We start from the raw sequence: 25137 nt of genomic DNA, 5'->3' as shown, positions 1-25137 counted from the left end.
TTACTCACGACAAGGGCAGCGAATAACAAAAATAAACGGTACGTACGTTTAATAATTTAAAAGGGACAATTGGGATCAATGTACGAGTCCCCCAACAGTACCTAACTGGCAAATATTAATCAGTTACCTTTGTATTCTGTTTAATTATTTTTTTTTGAAAACCTGCTTATTGTGATATTTTTATATTTTTGTTCAATTATGTTTCTGTACTGTACTGTTAAGAGAACGTTTACGTTAACGGTCGAACGAATGGTGTTTATATAACTATAATGGTAAATGAGACACGTTTTGTCACAATAGGGAAATAAAGATTTGAATTAAACACAGCACTTATTTATTGGGATTTAACATGTCCCCTTTACTGAACAGTTGATTTGGCCGTTTATAATATGGCACTGAAGCGACTCGGAAAACTAGTTTTAAGTTTAACTAGGGAAAACGCATTTTCACTAGGAATGGGTTTTACGGTTTTATTTTTAAAGACAAAGACTTGTCGGCGCGCCTAATAGAGGCTTTTGGTGACCAGAGGGCTGGCCACTATTTCGCCCAGCGTATTAGTATCGCCATACAGCGGGGAAATACGGCCAGCCTTCTGGGCACCTTGGGCAAATTTTTTATCTGTAGGTTTTTAAGTTTTATTATGTTTGTTTATTTCTTTCTTTGTTTTTATCAATAAAATATTTTTATAATCTCTTCGACATTTACATAAATATATTAGATTGGCTATAGCTCGTGTTGGTGACAATATTCTACATATATCAATCCTTTGCTTATTTCAATTACTATAGTTACTTATTTGCTTCTTATGTCTTACCTAAATTTGAGCATACGTAACCAACTTTCAGCTAAAGTTGTGAAGTAAAAGACAATACCAACAATATAGGAGGAGGAAGCCCCAGTTAGCGCAGTTCGCTCGCATCAAACTCGCTGCGTAGACACTGCTGAGCAAAACTGGAAGTTTTGCCGCCGACGTGGCACCCAGCTTCGTTGCCGACACCCGCCTTCCAACTTCTAGTGTAATAATGTACTCGTACTTGTAGCTATCAGAGCGTGCCTGAACAGCTATGTACGGTGTAGATTGCACAGCATATTTTATTCAAAACTAAAACCGTGAACTAAAAGTTCCAAAGTTTACATGCACTTTTGGTTTAGGTCAGTACCTACAATTGAACTCAAGCGATAACTAAGGGGTGTGTACGCATGCAATCCAGCTTGAATGAATAAAATCGGACTAACAAATAGACTCGCTGATAAAAGATGAAATATAGTACTGATTTTATTAATATCACATGAAAATAAATCTTCCAATATTACACACATCATATAACAATACGAACATCAATTTCGCTCGGGCAACGAGGGTGTCACCACTCTATCAATCTGACTCTAGGACAGAGGGCGGACATCTGACGCCGGTGTCAAATTATCTCCTGCCCTCCTGATTTATTTACCTCCGTGTCCTGTTCATACATCAATTCATGGGAAATCTATTTTCAGCTGGAACACTCGGGAAAAACATATGTCAGTGTAATTGATACTCAGGTAGGTAATAGGGTGTAACAAGGTAATTTTGGTATACTCGTAGTTCAGCGGACGTTGCAAATGGGAACTTATTGCTTTGGAATAAGTTCTCATTCCCTTTGTATCAACTCGCGGAGTGTGTGGGATTCGAACCTTTAAGTCTGAACTGGATTTAAAATTTACTTCGGTGCATCTTGCTCTTACACGTTAGCGAATATAAGTAATAATTGCCAGCAAGGGCCACTGTGAATTGGTACCTGTATTTGTATTCAGTTTTTTTAAACTGAAGAATTGTGCATAGGTGACCTGACTGTTATCGTAGTACATTTTTAGGGTTCCGCAGCTAAAATGGTGAAATGGCCAAATAGCGAAAAACATCTTTTTCACTATCTGGACACACACTCTAGTTAATAATGTAAAACTTAGAAGATATTTCGATTAGTTGAAATTTTCCTAGTCGAAATTGCCCCCATGCACCTTATAATGAATTTATCATACATCCTGACGTTTTGAACCTTTAACAGCGTTTGTGGTCAACGGGTGACTCAAACGAAAAGGAAACGTCGGGATGTATGATAAATTCATTAAACGCAATATAATCCGTTTCCATCGTTTTATTTCATCAGTAACTATCACGCTAACACACACACGGTCACAATATTATGAGATACCTATACAAACAAAGGCTTAACTAAAGAGCGGTACCAAGTTTAGTTTATGTAGGTACGAGTGAACATAATAGGACACCCGGGATTAATCGAATCGTGTTTACGACCATTTATTTGATTTAGGATCGCGTTTGACTGACAAATTACGCCCATGGATGTATACTTTGCGCGCCTGTGACCTACTTCCCTCCGCCATTGAGCGCAGTGTTAATTTTCTCCATATTTACGCCGTTGGTGGCATCTTTATTTGCAAAGATATTAGTATTCCGCAGTCGAGCGCAATACGTATCTCTATTACGGAAAACAATGGAGTAGGTTGGGTTAATAATCCCTTCGTATTATTCCGAGATGAAAATATCCGGCATATTCACACTAAAGACTTTATTCAATATTATAGGATTGTGAATGTTTCAACTTCGTTTGTTTTGCTGAATGAGGGAAATCCGTTATAATTGGGCGGAAAAGTGCTGGTAATTTTGGGTGGATTGCTTAGAATGATAAAGTGACTGTTGCAGCTTTTGTTTATAAATGTTTTCGTGAACTCCGTCTTCTTAGATTTACATTTTATATAAAATGCGTCTCTGTTTTGAAGTATATTGTCTCTTTATTATGGTTATTATTATTTTTGTATTTGGTAGTAAGCAACGGCAGTGACGAAAGTGTCTTTTCACTTTAGTTGAAAGGAATAGAGGTGAAAGGAACACGAACCAGACAGCTGTCGAGACCTAGACCCTTGTTACCTAGGGCGCCTTAAGCGTCACGCCAGAACCCGTCAGATATAATTTATTAATGGAATGCTTATTTGAATGTTTCAGTCCAAATTACAAACAGAAAAGTTCGGTCGAATTTGTGGGTTTTTACTGTAAAGAGCAATCGGTCACTTTATATGGAAATTCTCATACTAAAGTCAATTTTTTTATTCGGTGGACTAAAATGACATTTCATACTATGAAATGACATTTTATGTTCATACTAGGAAATGTCATTTTAGTCTACCGAATAAAAAAATTGACTTTATGTTTCTTGGATTTTAGTTATGATAATAAGAATACCATACCTACATGTTATGGACATTCATTTTCTATTTTACATTGCTTAAGCCTTAAGTACTTCCTGAAGAAAGAGGTTCCAATTTCAACTGTTATGTTTATATGTTACTTTTTGCGTTATATTTTCGTTATTACTATTTTGAATTCCAAAATTATTGACAACAATTAATTCAGTCCAGTAAAGTTTGAATCGTTGAAAATCGGCTTTTGTAAGTAAAATTAATATTATACTACCAACTCTTTGCAATTATGTATGACTGATGTACTTGAGAAGAGATAAAGCAGTGTAGAGATATGGAAGTTAAACTTGTTCAACCCGTTGCCTGCTGGCAAAGATTCGCGCCTCATCATGAGTTGCGAACTTAGTTTCAGACCTATCTGTCGACTCTCATTATTTATCTTTCATTTCTCGGAAGTAATATTTGGCACGAGATGTATTATAAAGTGGAGGAATAAGTTAACTTTAAGATGAAGACTGTAGATAAAGTTTGTAGAATACAGTAAAGGCACCAATCATGAAACGTTTGAGATAAAATTTGGAGTATTTTTGATATTTTTTTCTCCGATCATGGACAACCAGGCTTCATTTCTTTTAGAATCAAGCAGCTCTGTCTGGTTATAAGGTTATGGAAAAATGTTGGCAGTTGTTGAAGACTGATGTTCAATTTACAGGATTTTCGGTTTACGCGTTTTATTATTGGTGCCACGTCCATTATAGTTGCAGATTCATCCGGTGTTCTGAATGAGTTAGCTAGAATGTATCAAAAATGTTCTCCTACTTTAGAGATAATATCCCCAGCGTAACGTCATGTTATTTTATTCTCAATTCACTTAATAAAAACACTGTGTTCAGGATACTCGTAATATCTGAACTCATATAAATATATAGCAAGAGAGAAATAATTTGAGTGCATAATTTATTGTGTTAAAACTACAACTTATTGCCTGGGCTAATGGAATAGTAAAGCCCGGTAAAACAGTTCAGTGATAACATTTAAACCCCACATATTTATGGGGACATTATAATAGACTAGCGACTGTGCCAAACTTGGATGTAACTTGCTAAACTTATACCATAAATATAGTTCCAGATAATTTTCGTCACCTGTGCCGCCTACTGGCTTAATTTAATTAATTGTCCCACGCCTACAAGTAAAGGTACCCTTTATTAAGAAAGCTGGAAATTACGGATGAAAAAGGTAATTTTAAGAAAACGTGATAGGTGACTTGCCGTATCAAATTAAATGAGGAAAAACGACTTCAACCTAAACGGTTTTAGGCAATAAAAATATTTATTTACGGGTCCAAAATTTATTCAGACACTTATCTTTTCTTAAAGGAAATGGACATGGAAAATTATTTAAGCAAAAATGATTACAAGAAATACTTTAACACATTTTTCTGGTATTTGTACTCTTTAAGTTTTTTTATCCGATGCAATTTTTTTGGTTTCGCTTTTGGGTCACTTTGTTTCTTATTGCTTGTAATTTAGCAATCACTTATAAGGTAAGGTGGGGTAACACTATCACCGGGGTAAGACTATCACTATGGAATCCTCATACTTTTAGTCTTGCCCCGAGCAAATAAACTATGTTAATCTTACCCCCCCTTACCTTAGATACAAAGTTACTATAAGTAAACTACTACTAGGTACTACTTTGCTATATAAGCTTTACTAAACAAGTTTAATTAGTGAGTTTCTAAATATATATTTTTACGTTCTACTTACTCTATTAATTTAACATTTGCAAAAGCTACCGCTACGTCGTTTGAAAAGAAGAGCTGGTAATATTTTATTCAACGTGCATTCCGTTGAAACGCAACCGAGGAACGTAAAACTCCAGGCAGCCTCGACCTGTCTGCAGTCAGAAACACCGACACAATTCAATTAAGCATTTTGCTTCATAAGCGGCAAGAAAATAAAGCAAATCTTCTGTATTTCTGCTCGAGGGGCTGGTAAATAAGAGCCTTAGCGTGTTTACGTTCTATTTTTAAATTTAATTATCTACGCTAGTTACAGTTTTTAAGCTTATGAGAATTGAGTTACTCATACTTATTTACCAGTATTCTGAATTACGTAAGCTAGTTTTCTCATTTAATGACTTTCAGTAAAATTTAAACGTGTACCTACTTGGTGTACATTGGTATTTCCACTTCTATTGAACTTGGCTAGTAATCCTGAGCAATAAATAAATATATCTAAGGTAAGGTGGGGTAAGACTAACATGGTTGATTTTGCTCAGGGCAAGGCAAACAGTATGAGGATTCGACACTTGTGATAGGCTTAATCCGATGATAGTCTTACCCCATCTTACCTTATGTCATTCGATAAACTTTTCATGGTTTAGGTACTTTTTAATCTAGCATATCTGGACTCATATCCGATACTTTATCCCCATTTTTATTGAACACAAATTGCAAAGCCCTGGAGGCCGATATGTTATTGTTACCTAAAAATGCGACATGCCGTATGACGCAACTCGCAGTGCATCTCTAACGCTTCAATAAACATCGATCGTATAATACATAGGGGCTGTCCATAAATTACGTCATCGATTTTTGACGATTTTTGACCCCCCTAAAATCATCCAAAAATCATGCTTCAAATGACCCCGTTTGATGCTACCATCATCCGATGTCCAGACCCCCCCCCCTTATTTCATCTCAGCCATAAGACGTCCACTGCTGAACATAGGCCTCCCCCTTGGACCTCCATACGTGCCGGTTGGAAGCGACCCGCATCCAGCGTCTTCCGGCGACCTTAACAAGATCGTCTGTCCATCTTGTGGGTGGACCTCCTACGCTGCGCTTGCTAGTCCGTGGTCTCCACTCGAGCACTTTTCGACCCCATCGGCCATCTTCTTTGCCCCCCTTATTTGAAATGGCGTAATTTATGAATAGCCCCCTATCAATAGGTATCAATACTTTATTTTAAAATATATTAACTCGTAACATCCAACGCTTATTAGTATGCAAATTAAAATTTTATTAACTTATGCAAATATATGCATCTTACGCATATAACTTATTTACGTTAAAAGTTTTAAACATTCATAAATTGCAAATAAACTTACGACTATAATCTCAATTCAGACTTCATCAAATAACTGTAGTAATTGGCGGAAATCTTCCTAATTTAAATATTACGGCACGGCATATGAGATGAGATATAAAACCCGCCGACTTCGTTTTAATTAAAGCATGAAGAATTCAAAAGCTGTGATAACGAGGCGAGCGGAACATACGTTGGCTATGGTTTGCTTGCACGAAATCGTTCGCGATTGTAGCACTGGTACACACTTTATAATGTAGTAATATACTCTGAAAATGCTGCATTACTTACATACATAAAACGTATACCATGTTGGCACAAACGTGTGGAAAAGTAGATTGGTTTTTCCCACACCGACTAGCACAGTGGCCCCGCCAGAGGTCGGCACACTATACCTCTTCCCCTTTACTAGGTAAGTACATATTACGGCTAGCACATCTTGTAAGTATATAATCAAATCGCTGTGATTTTGTCTTTCTCAATTCTTATTCGAATAGTTGTATGATGTGCTGAAAAATATAGACATACTACGCGATAACTTTTATGGTTTTCCAATGCTCGTCGTAAATAACAGTCTCTGATGGATAGACATATATGTCGGACCCTGACACCAGAAAGACGTATTGCAACGTTATAGTTCATTATTTTAGACGCCTGTATAAAATCGATTAGCAATGTTGAGCTACGTATTATTTGATTGTAACGAAATAAATAAAGTTGCGTAGAGAGTAACGCCATCTATTGGCGCATTGTTGAAATAAAGTCGCGTAGAGAGTAACGCCATCTATTGGCGTGTTGTTGAACTAAAATGACAGGTAGAAGGCTTTGGAACGTCGAGAGGTTTCTCTCGAGTGAGCGTAGGCACGAGTTGGTATTTTTGTCGGTATGTTGGTAGACTGGTCGAGCAGGTTTACCAACTTGACTGAGGCGGGAGCGGAGAGGCTCCGCCGCTGGTATTTCTTCTTGATCGGACCGCGCTAGAGATCGGACGTACTCGTTAGCCAACCTCGTGCCTAACTCGCTACGTTCCTGAAGGTTTATACCTGAAGGATTATTCTGATAGCTTATAGAATCCCGCGTTCTTTAACCATTTAGCTAAGTGTTTTATTTCAAGTGTTATTTTGATTTCTTATGTTTCATTAGAAGCTTACTTTTGTGAAATAAAGAAATGATGTGTTATGTGTTGTTTTAACTTGTTTTGAAAAGATTTGTCCCTCTGAGTTTGTTGCCGGTCCAATATAGGGCTAAATCTTCTCATGTTAGAGGCGTAGGGTTGGAGCCGGCCTAGCTTGACTTGAATAAAGATTTGAACGGTTTCATGTGATCTTTTCATTCTCAATTTAACCAGTCAATATTCTAATAGCAATTAGTTCTTTTCATCATTTAATTCTGAAATATAGTAGGCACTAGTATGGTTAACGAGTCCTAAGGTTTATTTCATGCACTGGTAGCATGGTAGCATACTGGTTTAGCTGTGAAGTAATACATTATCGTACTACCCCACGCGCCCACCGCCTTTGAGACCATCGGTATTCGACATCAGCAAGTGGGATCGATGCAGAGTTTCATGTATTGCTTACACAGCCACATGAGAGCGTGGTGTATTTCTGGTGTGTTTTGGTGACCTACATTCCATATTCTGGACATGTGGTAATGGTAAGCTCACGTGTCCAACCTTTATTGAAAGGTGAGTGCAATTCATTGTTATTTGGTGAGAATTATTGTGAAATTGTGAATTATGATTGAGGCAGTCTAGCATAACGGTTGTGACGTGACGTCATCTCTGGGATCGTTACGTTTCTTTGTAATTAGTTTTTGTAATCCATTTAAATCGAAGCGATCTTGAGTTATTTTGATTTGGAATCCATACTGTTAATTAAAGCCAAGTATTGGCTATCACGATGTGATATTATTTCGTCGCTCATTTGTGAATTTACCCTCAATAATTGATTTTTTATGAAAATACAATTAATTTTTATAATCCATTTAAATCTAAGTGATCTTGAATTATTTTGATGTGAAATCCATCTTGTTAATTACAATCAAATATCGGCTATCACGACGTGATATTATTTTATCGCTCACTTGTGAATCTACCCTCAATAATTGTTTTTTTATGAAGATACAATTAATTTTTATAATCCATGAAATCTAAGTGATCTTGAATTATTTTGAAGTGAAATCCATGTTGTTAATTACAACCAAATATCGGCTATCACGACGTGATATTATTTCATCGCTCACTTGTGCTTCTACCCTCAAAATTTTTTTTTTTTTCATGAAAATACAATGCACCGTTAGAAATTGATCCTGCTGATTTGCCAATGCATAGGATTATGTAATACTACTTACTTACTTTACGTTACCCTGTAACGTTTAGTAATTAGTAAAATTGCTACAAATTATTGCCCGTAATGCCGTCATAGATCACAAATCGCGCATACTATGAAAGCATGAGCTACGCATATGAAAATTAATGTTACAGTGTGCTGCAACCTGAGCAGGGACAACTTACAGACGCCATCACACCTGTAACACAGAAGCAGCTGTGCAGTATCGTCTGTTCTGGAGATTTGGAAATAAAAGGACAGGTTTCGTTCTAATTGTTTATTAGTGAATTTTATTTTGAGTGCAATGGCGAAGCATACTAGTCGAACGTAACTAATAAGCTGTCACTTTTCGTATTGGCCCATTTTACCGTGTTACTTATTTTTGGAACACATGTTTGTTTGTTCATAGAATGAAATAAAACGCACTCATTGAAATTTAAATTTTATTCTGAGATTTTTGAAGTCCCGTATACATTGGAAACATGTTTTTTTTTTTGTCTGCTACATTGCATTTAATAAACCTTTGAGTTTATCCTGCTTACATGATAAACCTGATACCGTGCAAATGATGATTTCAGTAATAGCCAGCTATGATGAACCACATCGTGCATCTCGCCATCTGCCGCAGCAACGGCAACTGCAAGGCGGAAAGCATCAGCCTTCGTGCTTGGGTTGGACTTCACCACCACCTTTGACTTGGTCGCGTGCATCATGCTTTATTAATCTGGTGAGCAGTTCCCATATCGTTGGGATTATTTTGAGATGGTTTACTTCTGTATAGAAGTGTTGAGCGAGTTTCTGTTGTTAAAGCTAAAGTAGAAAGCTATCTTTAGTGATTTTGATCAGTGATGTTCAGTTTCAGTTGATCAGTTGACGCTGATAGTACCAATGGTTCTGAGTAACATGATTTAAAGAACCGTTTTTATTTTCTTTTTGGAATTCACTCTTAACATTGTTTTTGCTTTTGATGGACTGAAAGCTTGTACTTTCGAAGGACTGAAAGTACGCCCGATGGACTGGGCAATACTGTCATGCTTTCGATGGACTGAAGGCAAGCCCGATGGACTGGGCACTACTGTTTTGCTTTCGATGGACTGAAGGCACGCCCGATGGACTGGGCACTACTGTTTTGCTTTCGATGGACTGAAGGCAAGCCCGATGGACTGGGCACTACTGTTTTGCTTTCGATGGACTGAAGGCAAGCCCGATGGACTGGGCACTACTGTTTTGCTTTCGATGGACTGAAGGCACGCCCGATGGACTGGGCACTACTGTTTTGCTTTCGATGGACTGAAGGCACGCCCGATGGACTGGGCACTAATGTTTTGCTTTAGATGGACTGGGTATTGTTTAGTGACCGCATCAGAAGTGCCAGAGCATGTAAGAGGTGCACGTGGTCTGCTTTTTATGTGCAGAATGCTCTTTGCAAGGAGTAGCACTTACGCGGCTGAGATGGTTACTTATGACGAGGGTCTGGTATCTGCCGAAGGACTGGCAATGCACCGAGGACTGGTGTTGTTTTGTTAAAAATGAATTCCCGTTGATGTAGTGTGTTCATATGAGTAAAATTGGCATTATTAAGTCAGAGTGCTATTTATTTTAAGATGTCCTACAATGATTATTATCACATTTGACCAAAATATTTTTTTTAATGCCAGATAATTTCCCCGTAAATTGATATTGATGACAATAGTAGTGATACTGTCGAGCAATGAATTAGAGCTGTTGTGATTTGTGTTTTTGATGTTTGAGATTGTTCTGTTTTCACATAAATTTGAGAGTATCCGCCAGATGGAGGCGATGATTAATGGAGTGTATCCGCTAGATAGCGGCGATGATTACTGATTATTTTTATTAAGTCGTTGCTCGATGGACTATTTTTTGACTAGAGAATTGGGGATTGTTAAAGTAATTTTGAACAATCATTTTTTCTGGTTGGATTGATAACAAATTTTGATTTTAATAGTAATTTGAGTGAGACCCAAATTGTGGGTCAGGAATGACCGAGCGATGAGATACTGTGCTGAGTATTTTGTTACAGAATCAAATGCATACACCCACACACGAGGACGTGTGTAGCGCAGGACGGCCGTGTCGGACCCTGACACCAGAAAGACGTATTGCAACGTTATAGTTCATTATTTTAGACGCCTGTATAAAATCGATTAGCAATGTTGAGCTACGTATTATTTGATTGTAACGAAATAAATAAAGTTGCGTAGAGAGTAACGCCATCTATTGGCGCATTGTTGAAATAAAGTCGCGTAGAGAGTAACGCCATCTATTGGCGTGTTGTTGAACTAAAATGACAGGTAGAAGGCTTTGGAACGTCGAGAGGTTTCTCTCGAGTGAGCGTAGGCACGAGTTGGTATTTTTGTCGGTATGTTGGTAGACTGGTCGAGCAGGTTTACCAACTTGACTGAGGCGGGAGCGGAGAGGCTCCGCCGCTGGTATTTCTTCTTGATCGGACCGCGCTAGAGATCGGACGTACTCGTTAGCCAACCTCGTGCCTAACTCGCTACGTTCCTGAAGGTTTATACCTGAAGGATTATTCTGATAGCTTATAGAATCCCGCGTTCTTTAACCATTTAGCTAAGTGTTTTATTTCAAGTGTTATTTTGATTTCTTATGTTTCATTAGAAGCTTACTTTTGTGAAATAAAGAAATGATGTGTTATGTGTTGTTTTAACTTGTTTTGAAAAGATTTGTCCCTCTGAGTTTGTTGCCGGTCCAATATAGGGCTAAATCTTCTCATGTTAGAGGCGTAGGGTTGGAGCCGGCCTAGCTTGACTTGAATAAAGATTTGAACGGTTTCATGTGATCTTTTCATTCTCAATTTAACCAGTCAATATTCTAATAGCAATTAGTTCTTTTCATCATTTAATTCTGAAATATAGTAGGCACTAGTATGGTTAACGAGTCCTAAGGTTTATTTCATGCACTGGTAGCATGGTAGCATACTGGTTTAGCTGTGAAGTAATACATTATCGTACTACCCCACGCGCCCACCGCCTTTGAGACCATCGGTATTCGACATATATATATATATATATATTTTCTACATCTAATAACTTGCAACAATAAACTAGCTTCGATGAATTTTGTAATAGCTACTTACTGGTTATTTTTCGTGATCAAATCTGATATTTTTACACGATTGCCCAAAACAAGGAGTGTATTGTTTTAGCATTTTATCAGACGCGTATCTCAAACGCCAATGTTGCGCGCCAGCTCGCCAGTCGCAATCGCGACACATGTAAAACTAGCTTTATAATCGCAGGCCCTGTTCGTCCCGAGTGTAGACATGCGCCGCCCCGGGTTCATAATTCTCCGCCACACTATCCAACCAACACATATGCGCTGGATATTGGTCGTAGATAAATTAGGACGAAGCTTCTTGTGCTTTGTTTTACTCGCTAAGCTCATGTACTTCGAGCAACATGAAATTCATTATGAAAGCTTTAGAAACGTGCCAAATGCATGTTCTAAACAAGTTTGGACTATCAAAGGTAATGTGATAATATTTATACATGGTGTATTAAGTAAAAATATAATTATAGCTCATTTTAATTATTACATCTGAATATTTAGGATGACTCTCTCGGTTACTCGTATAAGTAAGTACCTACTAAAAGTGAGTAGGTTTCGTTTGTTTTGTCAAATACATAATAATCAAAGAAATGCTCAGAATACTATTTTTAGATACTTTATTTTATTTATTACAAGTACTTTTTCGAGAAATTGACACTAAAAGTTAAATGCCTACTCATTCATTAAACGCCGCTGGCTTTATTCATGCGTGAGCATTTTGTATACATATTTATTTCATAATTGGCTATACAACGATCCTATTTAAAATTATTGTATAAATATTTACATAAATTTCTCATAAGGTATTTTTGTACATGTATAAAAACACCTAATATACGTCACTTGCACATCATCATCCGGCTCGAAGGACCACTTTGTTAACTTAATCAGACGAGAACCATGCCATCGAAGCCCCGATCAGATTCAGAATTTTTATTTATTCGTGACCCGCAGTCAGACTCTGCAAGAAATAGAAATTACCTATTGAATTTTGTCGTGACCTACTTACGTAAAAAGCAGTGACATTTGAAATTAATGTTTTTCGAATATTCTTGTACACTTAAATGATCTCATTAATCTAGACATGTAATAACTATTAATAATTCCTAAATTTCTACGACATTATTAGTTCTGTCTTATGAAAGTGTAATATTTTTATACTGTAAATATTCTTGTTATATTAATGTTAATTAAGATAGTTATATAGAATGACATTCAAAGACAATGTATATTGTTAGTGAATAAAATAAATGAAAATGAATGAAATGAAATGAAAATGTACATAAACTAGATAAATAAACACACAATATTGTCAATTTCTTAAAACCGTTTAATCGGATTTTGGGTTTTAATGAACATTTCAGTATTCATGTGTCGCGTAAGGGCCTAAATCTGGAAGTCAAATATGAACTTTGCTTTCAATCGATACTTGGGAAAGTTGGAGACATTTATAAATTGGCTTAGTTGTAACCGAAGCGAGAGGCCTACTTAGAGCCCTTGGCTGCTGTCCCCATAGAAAACCGAGCTCTCTGACTTATATGGCCCAGTATGACTTGACCTCGAAGCCAAGTGACATAATGCGTTATCAGAGATCTCACTTATACTGGTACCGGTTTATTAAGCGATGAGAATTTCGACCCTTGGAGCCTTTTTATGCAAATCTTGGAGATGTGCGGAGGATTTTAATGAAAGAGCAATTACTTTGATGCCCTGCACTCGTCACGTGTCGGCCCTTAGGGAAAACGGACGGATTTAAATACGAGTTGTTTTATTGATTTAAATTAAAATGTGTTACAACATTTACTAGTACTACATTTAAAAGTAGTAAGAAACATGCTTTGATATTGGAGTGCTTATCTATTCATGAAGGTCACAATTGTCATCTAAAATTAACAAATTGCTGTATATTTTGGGATAGTAATAACCAGATACCGATTACTAGTTATTAACCCAAATTGTACATGTACAGGTTAGGTTACGGTAACATTGTGAAGTTGGTGAAGTATTTATGAAGTTAGTTATCCGTCAATACTAATATCTGTAGTTGTAGGTAGTACACTATGTTTTTTATTTTCATTAATAGAGTTTCCATAGTAAAACGTTATCTCGAAACTAGATCGCAATAAAAATAGAAATTTACTGGAGCAGTCTCAACGTGAGCGCAATCTAATAAAAAAGTGGATGACTCCCTTACGCAGCTGGAATTTTAATCAATTTTGTGGCCAATAGCTGGAGCCCGGCGAGCGGAGCTCTTCGCAAATTACCGCCTAAAACTGTTTGCTCGGACTATATTCGTCAGGATAACGGTTAATTTAATTAAAAAAAAACGGGATTCGTCTCGGGGTTCGCGTAACAGGGTCGATTATGCTAAAGACTAGCCGACAGTATTTTTCAGTCGTGAAAAAGGAAGTTTGTGTACCGCTACACGGTTGTTTTACTTAACACTTAGCAGGGAAAATGAAGAGTAGATAACAGAAATTACCTGCTACACTAAGATAGTGGTACTGGTGCTCGACGCGGTCCCAGTACATGTCACCTTAAAACTTAAGTCAATCGGCGCGATTCGGGAAATGAATTCGAGATTAACTAGATACGATATAGTAAAGATATGTGACGTCCCACGGATAAAGGTACCATATGGCGGTTGGCGCTTACGCTATTATTAACGCCGCTCCAATATTATTGCGGCGCTATGTGACGTAAGCGCCAGCCGCCATAAGGTACCTTTCTTCGTGGAACGTCACATATCTTCACTATTTCATATCTAGTGAATCTCTAATTCATTTCCCGAATCGCGGCGCCAGCCGCCATAAGGTACCTTTTCCAGTGGAACGTCACATATCTTTACTATTTCATATCTAGTGAGTCTATAATTCATTTCCCGAATCGAGCCGATTGTCAAAAGAGGTGACAGCAGGGTGTCATCTATTGGGCCACCGCCTTACTGATTTAGGTAAATTTTTATTCCATCAGCAATGTCACTAAAATAAAACACATTTTAAAACGTTGTACTTGGAAAGTGTTCATTTGCATCAAAAAAGGATTCTGCATGTGTAAATGACCGGACAGTTGGTGGAAACAAAACACCACATAGCTAGCTCGCTTTGTAGCATGGCCATTGTGTGGCCATTCTGAATTGCCCTTTTATTGACAATAAATACGAGGACGGCATTGTTTCCCAGAAGGTTTTATATAAATCTCTGAAAATCACGAAAATGAAGTCATAAAAAAGCTATTGTGGATTAATGTCCCGCTGGCTTGCAAAAATGCTAAGCTTTTAATGTTAATGCTAAAGGGATTTTAATGTTTTTTAAAACATATGGAGCAAATCCTTTTTTAGACAAACGTACCTGAAAGTAAATCACACAACACAATGCATAAATTTTTTAACCAATTGTCTGTCCACAAACTGTGTGTGAAAAGACATTCAAAACTTTATAAACAAATGCATAATCTCGTAACAGACATGATGTTGTTAAGCCCCAGTCTACCTGTGGTAAATATTTTTTTTTGTTTCAGACAATAAATCAAGAACGAACGAATTTCAAACTGTCATCGAGCTGTCAGAGAAACAACTAGCGAACAAAGCGCGGAGCGAAGTGGAATAGTTCAGTGTTGGCTGTGAGCGTTGGCGAGGCAGGGAACATGAGGCGGCGGGGCGGAGGGGGATAGCATGACAGCGCGTGCCACGGCGGCCTGATGGCGCTAGTGCGCCGGATACTAGGCGACGCCCAGGTGCTTACTAATACTATTTATAGTACATAAGTCATAGGTCAGCTGCAGAGATCACTGACCCCCAATCCCTCTGCATATTTGATTGCAGGGGAGGGGTTCATCTATCTCTGCAGCTGACGGAACATTGGCTCTATTGTGACAGCAGAGAGCAGTACGGCTACCACCAGTTTTGACATTGACATAACGCTCACGTTTACGTAACTTACTTTCTATGCATCTCGCTCGTACTCGCATATGCGAGCAATAGTGCAAGCGAGATGTACAGAAAGTAAATTACGTAGACGTGAGCGTTATGTCAATGTTAAAACTGATGGTAGAGGCTCAGGAGGTGGTGAAGAGTAAGGGTATAATTATGTTAGCGTGTGCTACGACTGGCTGATAGATTAATACCATTATTAGCAGTAAAACCTGTAGAACACTTACGCAGCCAACTGTGAAAGATCTCCTAGAGTTAGACCAAGAAAACTCTGCAGCGATTTTGATAGCCCACGCAGTGCAATTGTTATTTATACGTCATAATTTCATAGAAGTTTGAGGTTTAAAATAACACTTGCACTGCGTGCACCTTAACAGTTTGCAACCCAGTAGTTATAGGTAAATATGTATAAATGTTGACTACAGTATAGAAATAGGAAGTCAAAAGATAGATTTGCGTGGCTGGTGATGCGTGACGTGGTGAGCCAAGCGTTCCGGAAGTTTTCGGAAGTTAAGTGACGGACGATTGACAGCCACCTGGGGCATACTGTAAGTTTTTAGACGAATCGATAGCGAAGCTAAGTGTATAGCTTCTTGAGGTATATATAAACTTGATTCAGGCTTGATCTTAACATAAATTCTTAGATTTTGTCTTAGAAGAAAAATCATCGTATTAAAAAAAATACGGACATACTGAGACAATTTATTTATTACATATAAAATAATAAAGATAAACTTGATTCAAGCAGGTATAATAATTTCTTAATATGAAATCCAAATACCGCAATGTAACGAAAATTGCTCTCACTTATTGGTGCACGTGAGATGCCTAATGACATAATGTCGTATCAAAACAAAATAAAAATTATCGAGATGTTAAAACAGAATTGGTTTCCATGACACGAAGTTGAACTTATTTCTGCTGGCGACATAAATATGCTACGCGACGCGCTACGCCGTAGCGGAAGTCTCTGTCTCTACGAGATGCGCACTTGTACAGTCAAGTGTAAAAATATGGGTGCACACATCACACTCAAATATATACCCCATAGCTCTTATGTCAGCGAATTAAGAACTATGAGTCATTTTTAGGGTTCCGTACCCAAAGGGTAAAATTACCCTATTACTAAGACTTCGCTGTCCGTCCGTCCGTCCGTCCGTCCGTCCGTCTGTCACCAGGCTGTATCTCACGAACCGTGATAGCTAGACAGTTGAAATTTTCACAGATGATGTATTTCTGTTGCCGCTATAACAACAAATACTAAAAACAGAATAAAATAAAGATTTAAATGGGGCTCCCATACAACAAACGTGATTTTTGACCAAAGTTAAGCAACGTCGGGAGTGGTCAGTACTTGGATGGGTGACCGTTTTTTTTTTGCTTTTTTTTCGTTTTTTTTTGCACTTGCCCGGTTTTTTGATTATGTTATATGCACCCATATTTTTACACTTGACTGTACGAGAGTGGTACCTATTTGGATTTTAAAATCTCGACTTGATTTGTTATTGATATGGTACGACATTGATACGCACCAATAAGCTCAAGCGACCATGTCATCAATAAAAAACAGTGCCTTTAATTTTAATGAAACTGAATGTAAGAAACGGCTCAGAACTTTACAAAAAATATAAGTCTTGTTACAGTAATATAAGATGGTTATTTATCAGCAACAAATCAACTCGGAAATCTCCAGGAAGCGTCACTTACACATTCATAAAACGTAGCCATTAAATGGGCCAAAGCGGCCATTACATCAAACGGCAGCAGGTGAATTAACTAAATAGAAGGCATTCATTGCTTAGATTAATAGACGGAGATAAGGCATCGTTGGCCCCGAGAAATGTACGGCGGGTATATTGAGTCCACAAAGCGAAGTCGCTTTCATTAAACCATCTAATAATTCATTAATGCTATGAATAGGGAGCAGCCAATTTATGTATTTACATGCTAGCCTTTTATGGAATATTGTTGCTGTTGTTGATATAAGGTAGTTCTAGTTATATCAGCATATTTATTCATTAGCTGCTGTAAAACAAAAATAATATACGGCGTTCCGTTTTTTTTAATCTATTGCTCCTAAAATCAATAGATGTAGAATAGAGTAGTACCTTGAATGTAGCGATGTTGCCGCCAAAACTACTTTCATGCGTTGAACGAAATAATATTGGAAAATCCCCTCTATATAAAACTTAACACCCGTGTTAAATTTTGTCTCTTTCTAACAAACACTAATTTCTAAATGACGGATAGGGAGAAATGATTATCAACAGGTTTTTAGCTTTGACAAACATGAATGCCATTATTTATTATTTATTTATTTATTGATCAAATAAGTAACACACAGGCATTACAGTATAAAACCAAGGCACTGTGAAACTACAAAATAAAAGAAAAGACAAAGAAAAACAATACACATAAAAATGAAATTAACTAAACATTCTATTTGGGCCACGATGTAACAGCGTAGCTCCGTAGCGTCATCTGACTTGGCGTAATAGGGTTCGGCAGGTCGCCCGAGCCGAAACACCACACCCTTCGGCCAGAAATCCGCTCTTGCGATGGTGTCCTGCATTGACGTTAAGCTTAGTATGCTTCTGTATGAAACATCCGAATTTTTTACAAATTTTCTTAAATTCCCGCAGGCGAAACTCCGCAAGATGGTGGACGAGCAGGTGTCCGTCGGCGCCCGCGTGGAGGCGGACGCGGAGCCCGAGCCCGCGGACCCCCTCATCACACCTGCCAGCTCCGTGTTTAGCTCCGACGTGCCCCCGGCTCCCCCCGAGCGAAGGCTGCTCATGGGCACCTTAGACAAACCACGGAATAGCTCACTAAATGGTGATAAGGAGGCCACACTCAACAGAGGAGCTAGGCTTTCCATTAGAAATGGAAAAGATAATCCTTTTATAGGTAAGTCATTATATCACAGTATGAATTAATATAAGATATGTATTTATAAGATAAACTATGTTTTATAAAGGAATAAATAGGAAAAAGACAGTAGAAAGAGAAATAAATAACTTATGAACTAAATATATCTATAAATAATACTAAATTAAAACTTAAATAAAACAAGGAATATAAAAACTACTCAAAGAGGCCTCCCCGCGCTACACCCGGCGCAAAGGTGCCCATCACACTCGCTGCGTTATGAATGAATGAATTAATTAGATCCTTTCGTATCTTCCGCTAGCTCTGATGTGCCTCTCACCACTCCTGAACGAATACAAACCTCGTTATAGGTTTGTAGATGGTAACAAAGTGACTCTGAACAAAGGGTCGCGTTTTTCTATCCAAAACGGAAAGAATGATACGATTACCTTCAAGTTTACGAGTATATTGAGATAATTATTTGTTTTGCCAAAAACTCTAAAAAGTAACTATCAAATTAGGTAGATAAAACGGTAAGTACTTAAAACGTTATGTTTACATTCTTTCCAAAATATAAATATCATCCGAGGCCTTTCAGATTATTTAACATCGCATATAATGTATGTACCGTTTGCCTTATATAATAGAACGTTTTTTACTGATGTGCTGCCTAAAAAAAAAAGACTGGCCACATACACTCGACCAAAGAAAATAATCCTCACAGGCAAGGCGATGTACATTTGTCTGCAGTCTCTTGTTTTTATTTTGAGTCATTATTTTTCCATTCCGCTGCACCTCATGCATTGTTAAAGATGATACCAGACATTCCATTTAATAGTAATAATGTGTTTGTGTTTTTGTTTTAGATGATGACAATAAAGAAAATCAAGCGAATGGTAAACTTGAATCGCCAATCAAATGGTCGACGCAGAACGGGAGTGACAGCGGGACATACGCCGAAATTGGTATTGAAGGAAACAGCAATGCGAGCGAAAGGAATGTTCTGGATCCCGCGGATAGTTCTGAAGAAGAGGTCCCTTTACCCGACGCGACCTCACCGGGGAGGAGTAGTGATGGGCCAGAACCTAGAGCTGATATTACTGCTACTCTTGAAGGAGGTATGTTCTTAAGTTGGTTAATCTAAAATCTAGTTGGTAGAAACAGAGCAGCATTTGATCTGGGCGTTTACTTCAAACTTACACAAGACCACACACAAATAGCGCTTTTTATGAAGGTAGCGAGTAAGGTGTGATGATGGCGGGGGGACTGCATTTGGTACTTATTTAGACTGTCGACGTAGCGAATACATGTCAATCTTTGAAAAATAGGCAATATGCATGTGACTACTTTAATGTTAAAATTTTCCATAGGTCACCAAAACATATAATATAAAAAGGGGTTTCATCTATGTATCTTAATGATACGTAACTATTAATCATACATCTTCAAATTTAAAAAGGATTATTTTTTACCACGTTCCGGAAGCATAATAAAGAATAGGTAATATCAGATGTTATTAGTTAGAAAGAAATGATTTAAAGACTTACCGTACATGATACAACAATGTCGTGTTTTGTTTGTCTTTAATCCCGTAGTCCAGGGGATAATAGTTGGTAACTAGAAGTCTGCTGTTTGCGTTGCCGACGAACGAGCTAGTTGGGAAACTGTTCGTAATTCCTCGTTGTTAGCCGAAGATTTTAATAGTCTGTTGGAACGTCTTTTCAAAGAAACTCATCAAAACAGATATGGTTCAATAAATCTCCGTTTATCTACTGTCAGGTAAAACACACCTTATATATGTTGACTTAAGAATCCTGCGCCTAAATAGTTAACATGCCTTATCGTTCAAACAAATGATTGCTTTGCTAATCCGCGAATCAATATCGTGCTACGAGTATCAGTGCTAACTCGTTATAGTTAGGTACATGACTGTGTATTTTTTGCGTGCAATTAATGTTGAGTCCAGCATCTGCTAATGGTGCCTCGTAGAGAGGCAAAATATGTGTAGCTTCTATTTATTTTCGCGGTAGGAGGGTGGAAACATTAATTTCATGCATGTTATTATTTCGTGGATTGGAAAAGCAATATCTTTGTTATAATTAATATGGATTTCCTTATAGTAGCGTCTGAATATCTATAGTTACACCTTTCCGTTTTCTAATGCTTTAAATATGGATTAAAATGTTTTTATGTGTATCTCGTGCAAACAGAATGTAAGATCGTTGAGCTGTTTACATAGCCGGTATATAGCCTCCGTGCTCGTTAGAAGTGAAAGAACTTTGTTATTTAAAAATCTGTTTTAGCCCTCATTTTATCAAATGGCAAGTGTTTTAGTACATATTTTAAAATGTCCCTAATAATTAAAGCGAAAAGATAAAAGGAGTTTCTTATAATTAGTTTTTATTTCACCACAAATTTGATACGTACATGTCGTAAATTCTTAATAAACTCGTGACAAGAAAGCATTGTTTCATAATACTGGGAGATGAGCAAGTAGCTCGTTGTGTAAGCATCCATACGTCCCGTCAGCGGCACCCCTCGGGCTCGTAATGAGCCTGTAGCCCAGGGGAATAAGCTCATTTGCCGTCTAACTGCACAACCGACAACTTTGAAAGAATGAAACTTTTCCTCCACCTTGTAAGTAATTTGTCATTTAATTCTTCCCGCGATCTTTAATTAAAATTAAAGCTTAAGCACGCTCTCATTATGTGTTTGGGCGGAAAAGTTTCGGCGTTGCTCTTTAACAAGTTGTTTAAATGTTAAATTGAAATTTGAGGTTGGTTTTTGTTAAATGGTTCTGACAGTAGTTAGTGTGTCTATAATACGATCAACAATTTCAATGGTAGATTATTCGATACTTCGATTATGTATGTTATGTATGTTCGATTGTGTATGTTTTTTTGTGACCTATGATTCCTATGAAGAAAATACTTCTTCGTAAGTCATAATTTTATTTCAATGGATTGTTACGAGTATCAAAACAGTTAACTTTGAATGTTAGAAATAAAAAACGTATTTAGCTAAAAAAAACAATTTGCTTCTGTGATTAAGTATTAAGATATATGTATATTGTAATATCAAGATTCATTAGGTTATTGGAAAATTTTAAAACATTAGGACTGTTAGAGGGTCACTCGACATACTCATCCATTATAAATATTTGCTTCTGTGACAGTCCTCACCACTCTCACCAGGCATATTATCGTATAGATAATTGTTTTCCTAAAAGATTTGCGAAATCATATATGAGATTTATCCGACTAGATACAATTATGGGATCAACGCGAAATTGGAAGGCGCCGCGCGATTTATCTACCTTCGCCCTAAACGGAGCCGGCTTTGGGCCGCGATAATATGAGCTCAAGAGCTCCGCAGCTCATTTGCTCTAAGATAATTTGTCACAATCCCTTAATTTTTTCCCCAAGGAATATTCAACAGACTGATTCTATCTTTTCTATAAGTTTCTTTTCTCTCCTATCTCCCTTCCGTGTTATCTCTCATTTGTGTCGGGAAATTAAAGGATCTGTCTGAGTGAGAATAATTACCCGAAGCGGGAAGATATTGCCGGGTGAAGTCAATATGTCTCTTTCATTGCGAGAAGCTACAATGAAGTAGGCGTCGCGAACACCTGCGGCTGATAGTATTGGTGGGATTGGGAACTTGACTCTACGAGTCTTTTGAACAGTCAACTGTAAAAATATGGGTGCACAAATCATTTCAAAAATATGTCCCGTAGCTCTTATGTCAGCGAATTAAGAACTATGGGACATATTTTTGAATAAGTTGGCTACACCCATATTTTTACAGTTGACTGTACGATTCTACTCAGTAATACAACTTAAGATTTCAGAATATTTTTAGTCATGTCACGTATAATTAAGTTTTAAAATTACCTAGGCCGCTTTTTCGTAAGTGGGCAATAATGTGTAAAGCGTGAATGTGTAAATCAGTGTTTTAGTGATGTATCCAGGAGGCGCATTGTGAATGTAATAACAGGTTATCAATTTGATCTGATTTTGTTATGGAAACGATCTGATAGAGTGAAGCGACATTTCTGGTTGAAGAAACGTGACTTTTGGCACTGAGAAATCGTATCATATTAAGAGTATTTTTAAAGCGTGATCCTGGAGGACTAGAGTGTATTATTTTATTTTATTGGGATTGGAAATTATGTTGTAACGTAAAATTTATAAATAAACTTTTATTAAAATAAAATCAAAAGAAAGTTCAAAACTCAAGCTTAGTATGGACATTGAGACTTAGAGCATTTAATGACTGGAGTCGCCTTTAAGAACTTACCCCTCTGCCGAAAACCTTGCACAATTCTGCAAACTTTTGTATGGAGTAACATGGCTATTTGTACGTTACGTAGAAATCATGTAGAAATAGCAATACATTCTTTGACGTCCCCTCCCCAAAAATCAGCCGCCTGTTTTGTACAGAAAATGACAGCCATGACGTCTTCAGTTACTAAATGCTCTAACCATTGAGAAGACTAAATAACTAAAGTCTATTAACCCAGCAACCAAGGACTCGAGTCTTAACAACACTAGCGTTGGGTTGATGCGTGTTACGTACGTAGGTAATCGATTTGTCTGGATCGGCCCGAACTGCGGGTTTCGTGACTGGGGAAACTTTCACGTTATTACTATGTTTACGTCGCCATAACCTATTCCATTTGTATGACTGCGGCGGCACGCCACACTTAAACTAAAGCTTTCATATGCCGGCTAATGGTGGGTGTCGTATAATCCTCATGTGTAGATAAACTGTGGTTAAACTTTCAACCAGCTTTTAACAACAATGGAGTTGTAAGCGATTATATCTAGATTATAATCTTGTATCCATCTAAACCGTAATAACTTATCAGTAGGTTTCTAAGTAAAATAACTTATTTGAATCTGTATGCTTTACTTAGTTCTGTTTATATAATATTTGAGTTTCGAGGAGCCAACAAAATTTTGTTGATTTTAGAAAACTAGACGTTTTAAACTAAGGAGTAGTACCTATAAATAAAGTTATGATTGCGGAGTTTAATTTGCTTTTTCCTCAACTCTGTGATACTTTACTCATCAAAACAGGGTGTAGGTTTATGAACGAGCTCAAACTTGGGAAAACAAATTACGGGAAAAGACTGAAGATGTAAACATTTGATGAAGAATCAAACTCCTTTAAAGAGCTCCAAGTTGTAACACCTTTACAAAAAGGTGTTCCAAGTAAATTATAATTTGGAGGGCGTAAAATGATGGTAAAAATTCACAGATCGCTTATGGTGGGTGACTTGCGCTCACCACGTCCACGCTTTGACGCTCTCATTTCAGTTGCGTATAGTATTACAGCCTTATTCTTAAAGTTTGCACCATCTTACAAACCTTTGTTAAATTTTGTATCTTAATAATGTGTGACTTAATTCTATTATAAGCAGCGATCGGGGATTTGGTTGCAACGCCGCGGGATCTAGTAGAATTTTTTGTATGGATACGGGAGTAAGCCCGCTAAATGGATTGAATTTTTCACATAAACGATATCTTAATATTTTTGAAATACAATTACATACCTACTAAAAACATTTCATAAGAAAAAAAACATTATTTGCCCCTAGTGGCAACTAAATCCCCGATCACTGGAAATTATTGTATTTTTTTTATTTTTAACAATATACCTAAGGGGTCATCCATTAATTACGTCACACGTTTAGGGGGAGGGAGGGGGTCAAGAAAATGTGACATATTGTGACATGGGGGAGGGGGGAGACACAAACTTTGTGACGTCACTTTAACTTCATCAGTAACCGAATTTTTTTTTAAATTATTTTATTCGCTGTACATTAAATAACAAGTTTTTAAAACGATAATCGTTTTTATTCTTTTAATTTTCTTTCCTAAGCAGTTTTGGGTTATAAAATTACTAATATTTATATCGTCAAAAATATTTTGATAAAATATTAATAATACTTAGGTACTTACTTAATTCGATTTGGCGATTTCGTAGAAAAAATGTGACGTCACACTAGGGGGGAGGGGTTTGCCAAATGTGACCAAATGTGACAAGGGGGGGGGAGGGGTCAAAAAACCTAGAAATTCGTGTGACGTAATTAATGGATGACCCCTAATGATTTAATTTCTTTATAAGAACTTCTTTGTGTGGTGATCTGATCACAAGTCTACGTCAATTGTTAATAACGTGGAGCCAATGTGAGGTAGTCTATGTTTACAAAAATGTGTTTGTTAAACAGAGGCGGCGTCCCCCGGCGGGCGATCGGACCGTTCGCGGCAGGAAGAGGTCCCGGCCTCCCCAGGGATGCTGACGGCCGCGCAACTGGCCAGGCGGCTGAGGCTCGAGAATGAACGTTTGCAGGTGGACAATTTTACATTGCGTGACTTTTACCTTAAATCCCACTCATTGCATAACGCACTTTATCCCGAAATCGCTAAAGCTCACTTTCCTTTGAAGATTGTCGGAAGCGTAACGGGGTCGTTACGTCAAAATTTGTTTGCAGTAGAGAATATGATACGCTTGGGAACATTCTTTACGTAGACGTTATACTGCGATACATTCTTTGGCGGTATGTAGGTCCGCAGAGACCTTCCTAATGCATGTGAAATGCAATACGGGATAGTTGGTAGCT

General features: G+C 37.5%; 1 protein-coding gene across 7 annotated transcripts in view; it reads left to right on the top strand.

The window, feature by feature from the left end:
* Positions 1–25137, top strand: part of LOC134796086 (kazrin) — a 135047-nt gene that overhangs the window by 81543 nt on the left and 28367 nt on the right. For 6 of the 7 annotated variants that reach the window (XM_063768027.1, XM_063768028.1, XM_063768025.1 and 3 more), the window contains exons 2-5: positions 15230–15445; positions 18284–18548; positions 19376–19627; positions 24745–24866. In XM_063768027.1, the coding sequence (XP_063624097.1) occupies positions 15410–15445; positions 18284–18548; positions 19376–19627; positions 24745–24866 (675 nt within the window). In that variant the 5' untranslated portion in view covers positions 15230–15409. Of the gene's footprint in view, positions 1–15229; positions 15446–17292; positions 17409–18283; positions 18549–19375; positions 19628–24744; positions 24867–25137 lie in introns of those variants that run through there. The other variant, XM_063768026.1, reaches the window with a different exon arrangement.

The sequence above is a fragment of the Cydia splendana genome, chromosome 13, assembly GCF_910591565.1.
Source record: "Cydia splendana chromosome 13, ilCydSple1.2, whole genome shotgun sequence".
NCBI classification, from domain to species: domain Eukaryota; kingdom Metazoa; phylum Arthropoda; class Insecta; order Lepidoptera; family Tortricidae; genus Cydia; species Cydia splendana.
This window is presented reverse-complemented; position numbering and strand designations above follow the sequence as displayed.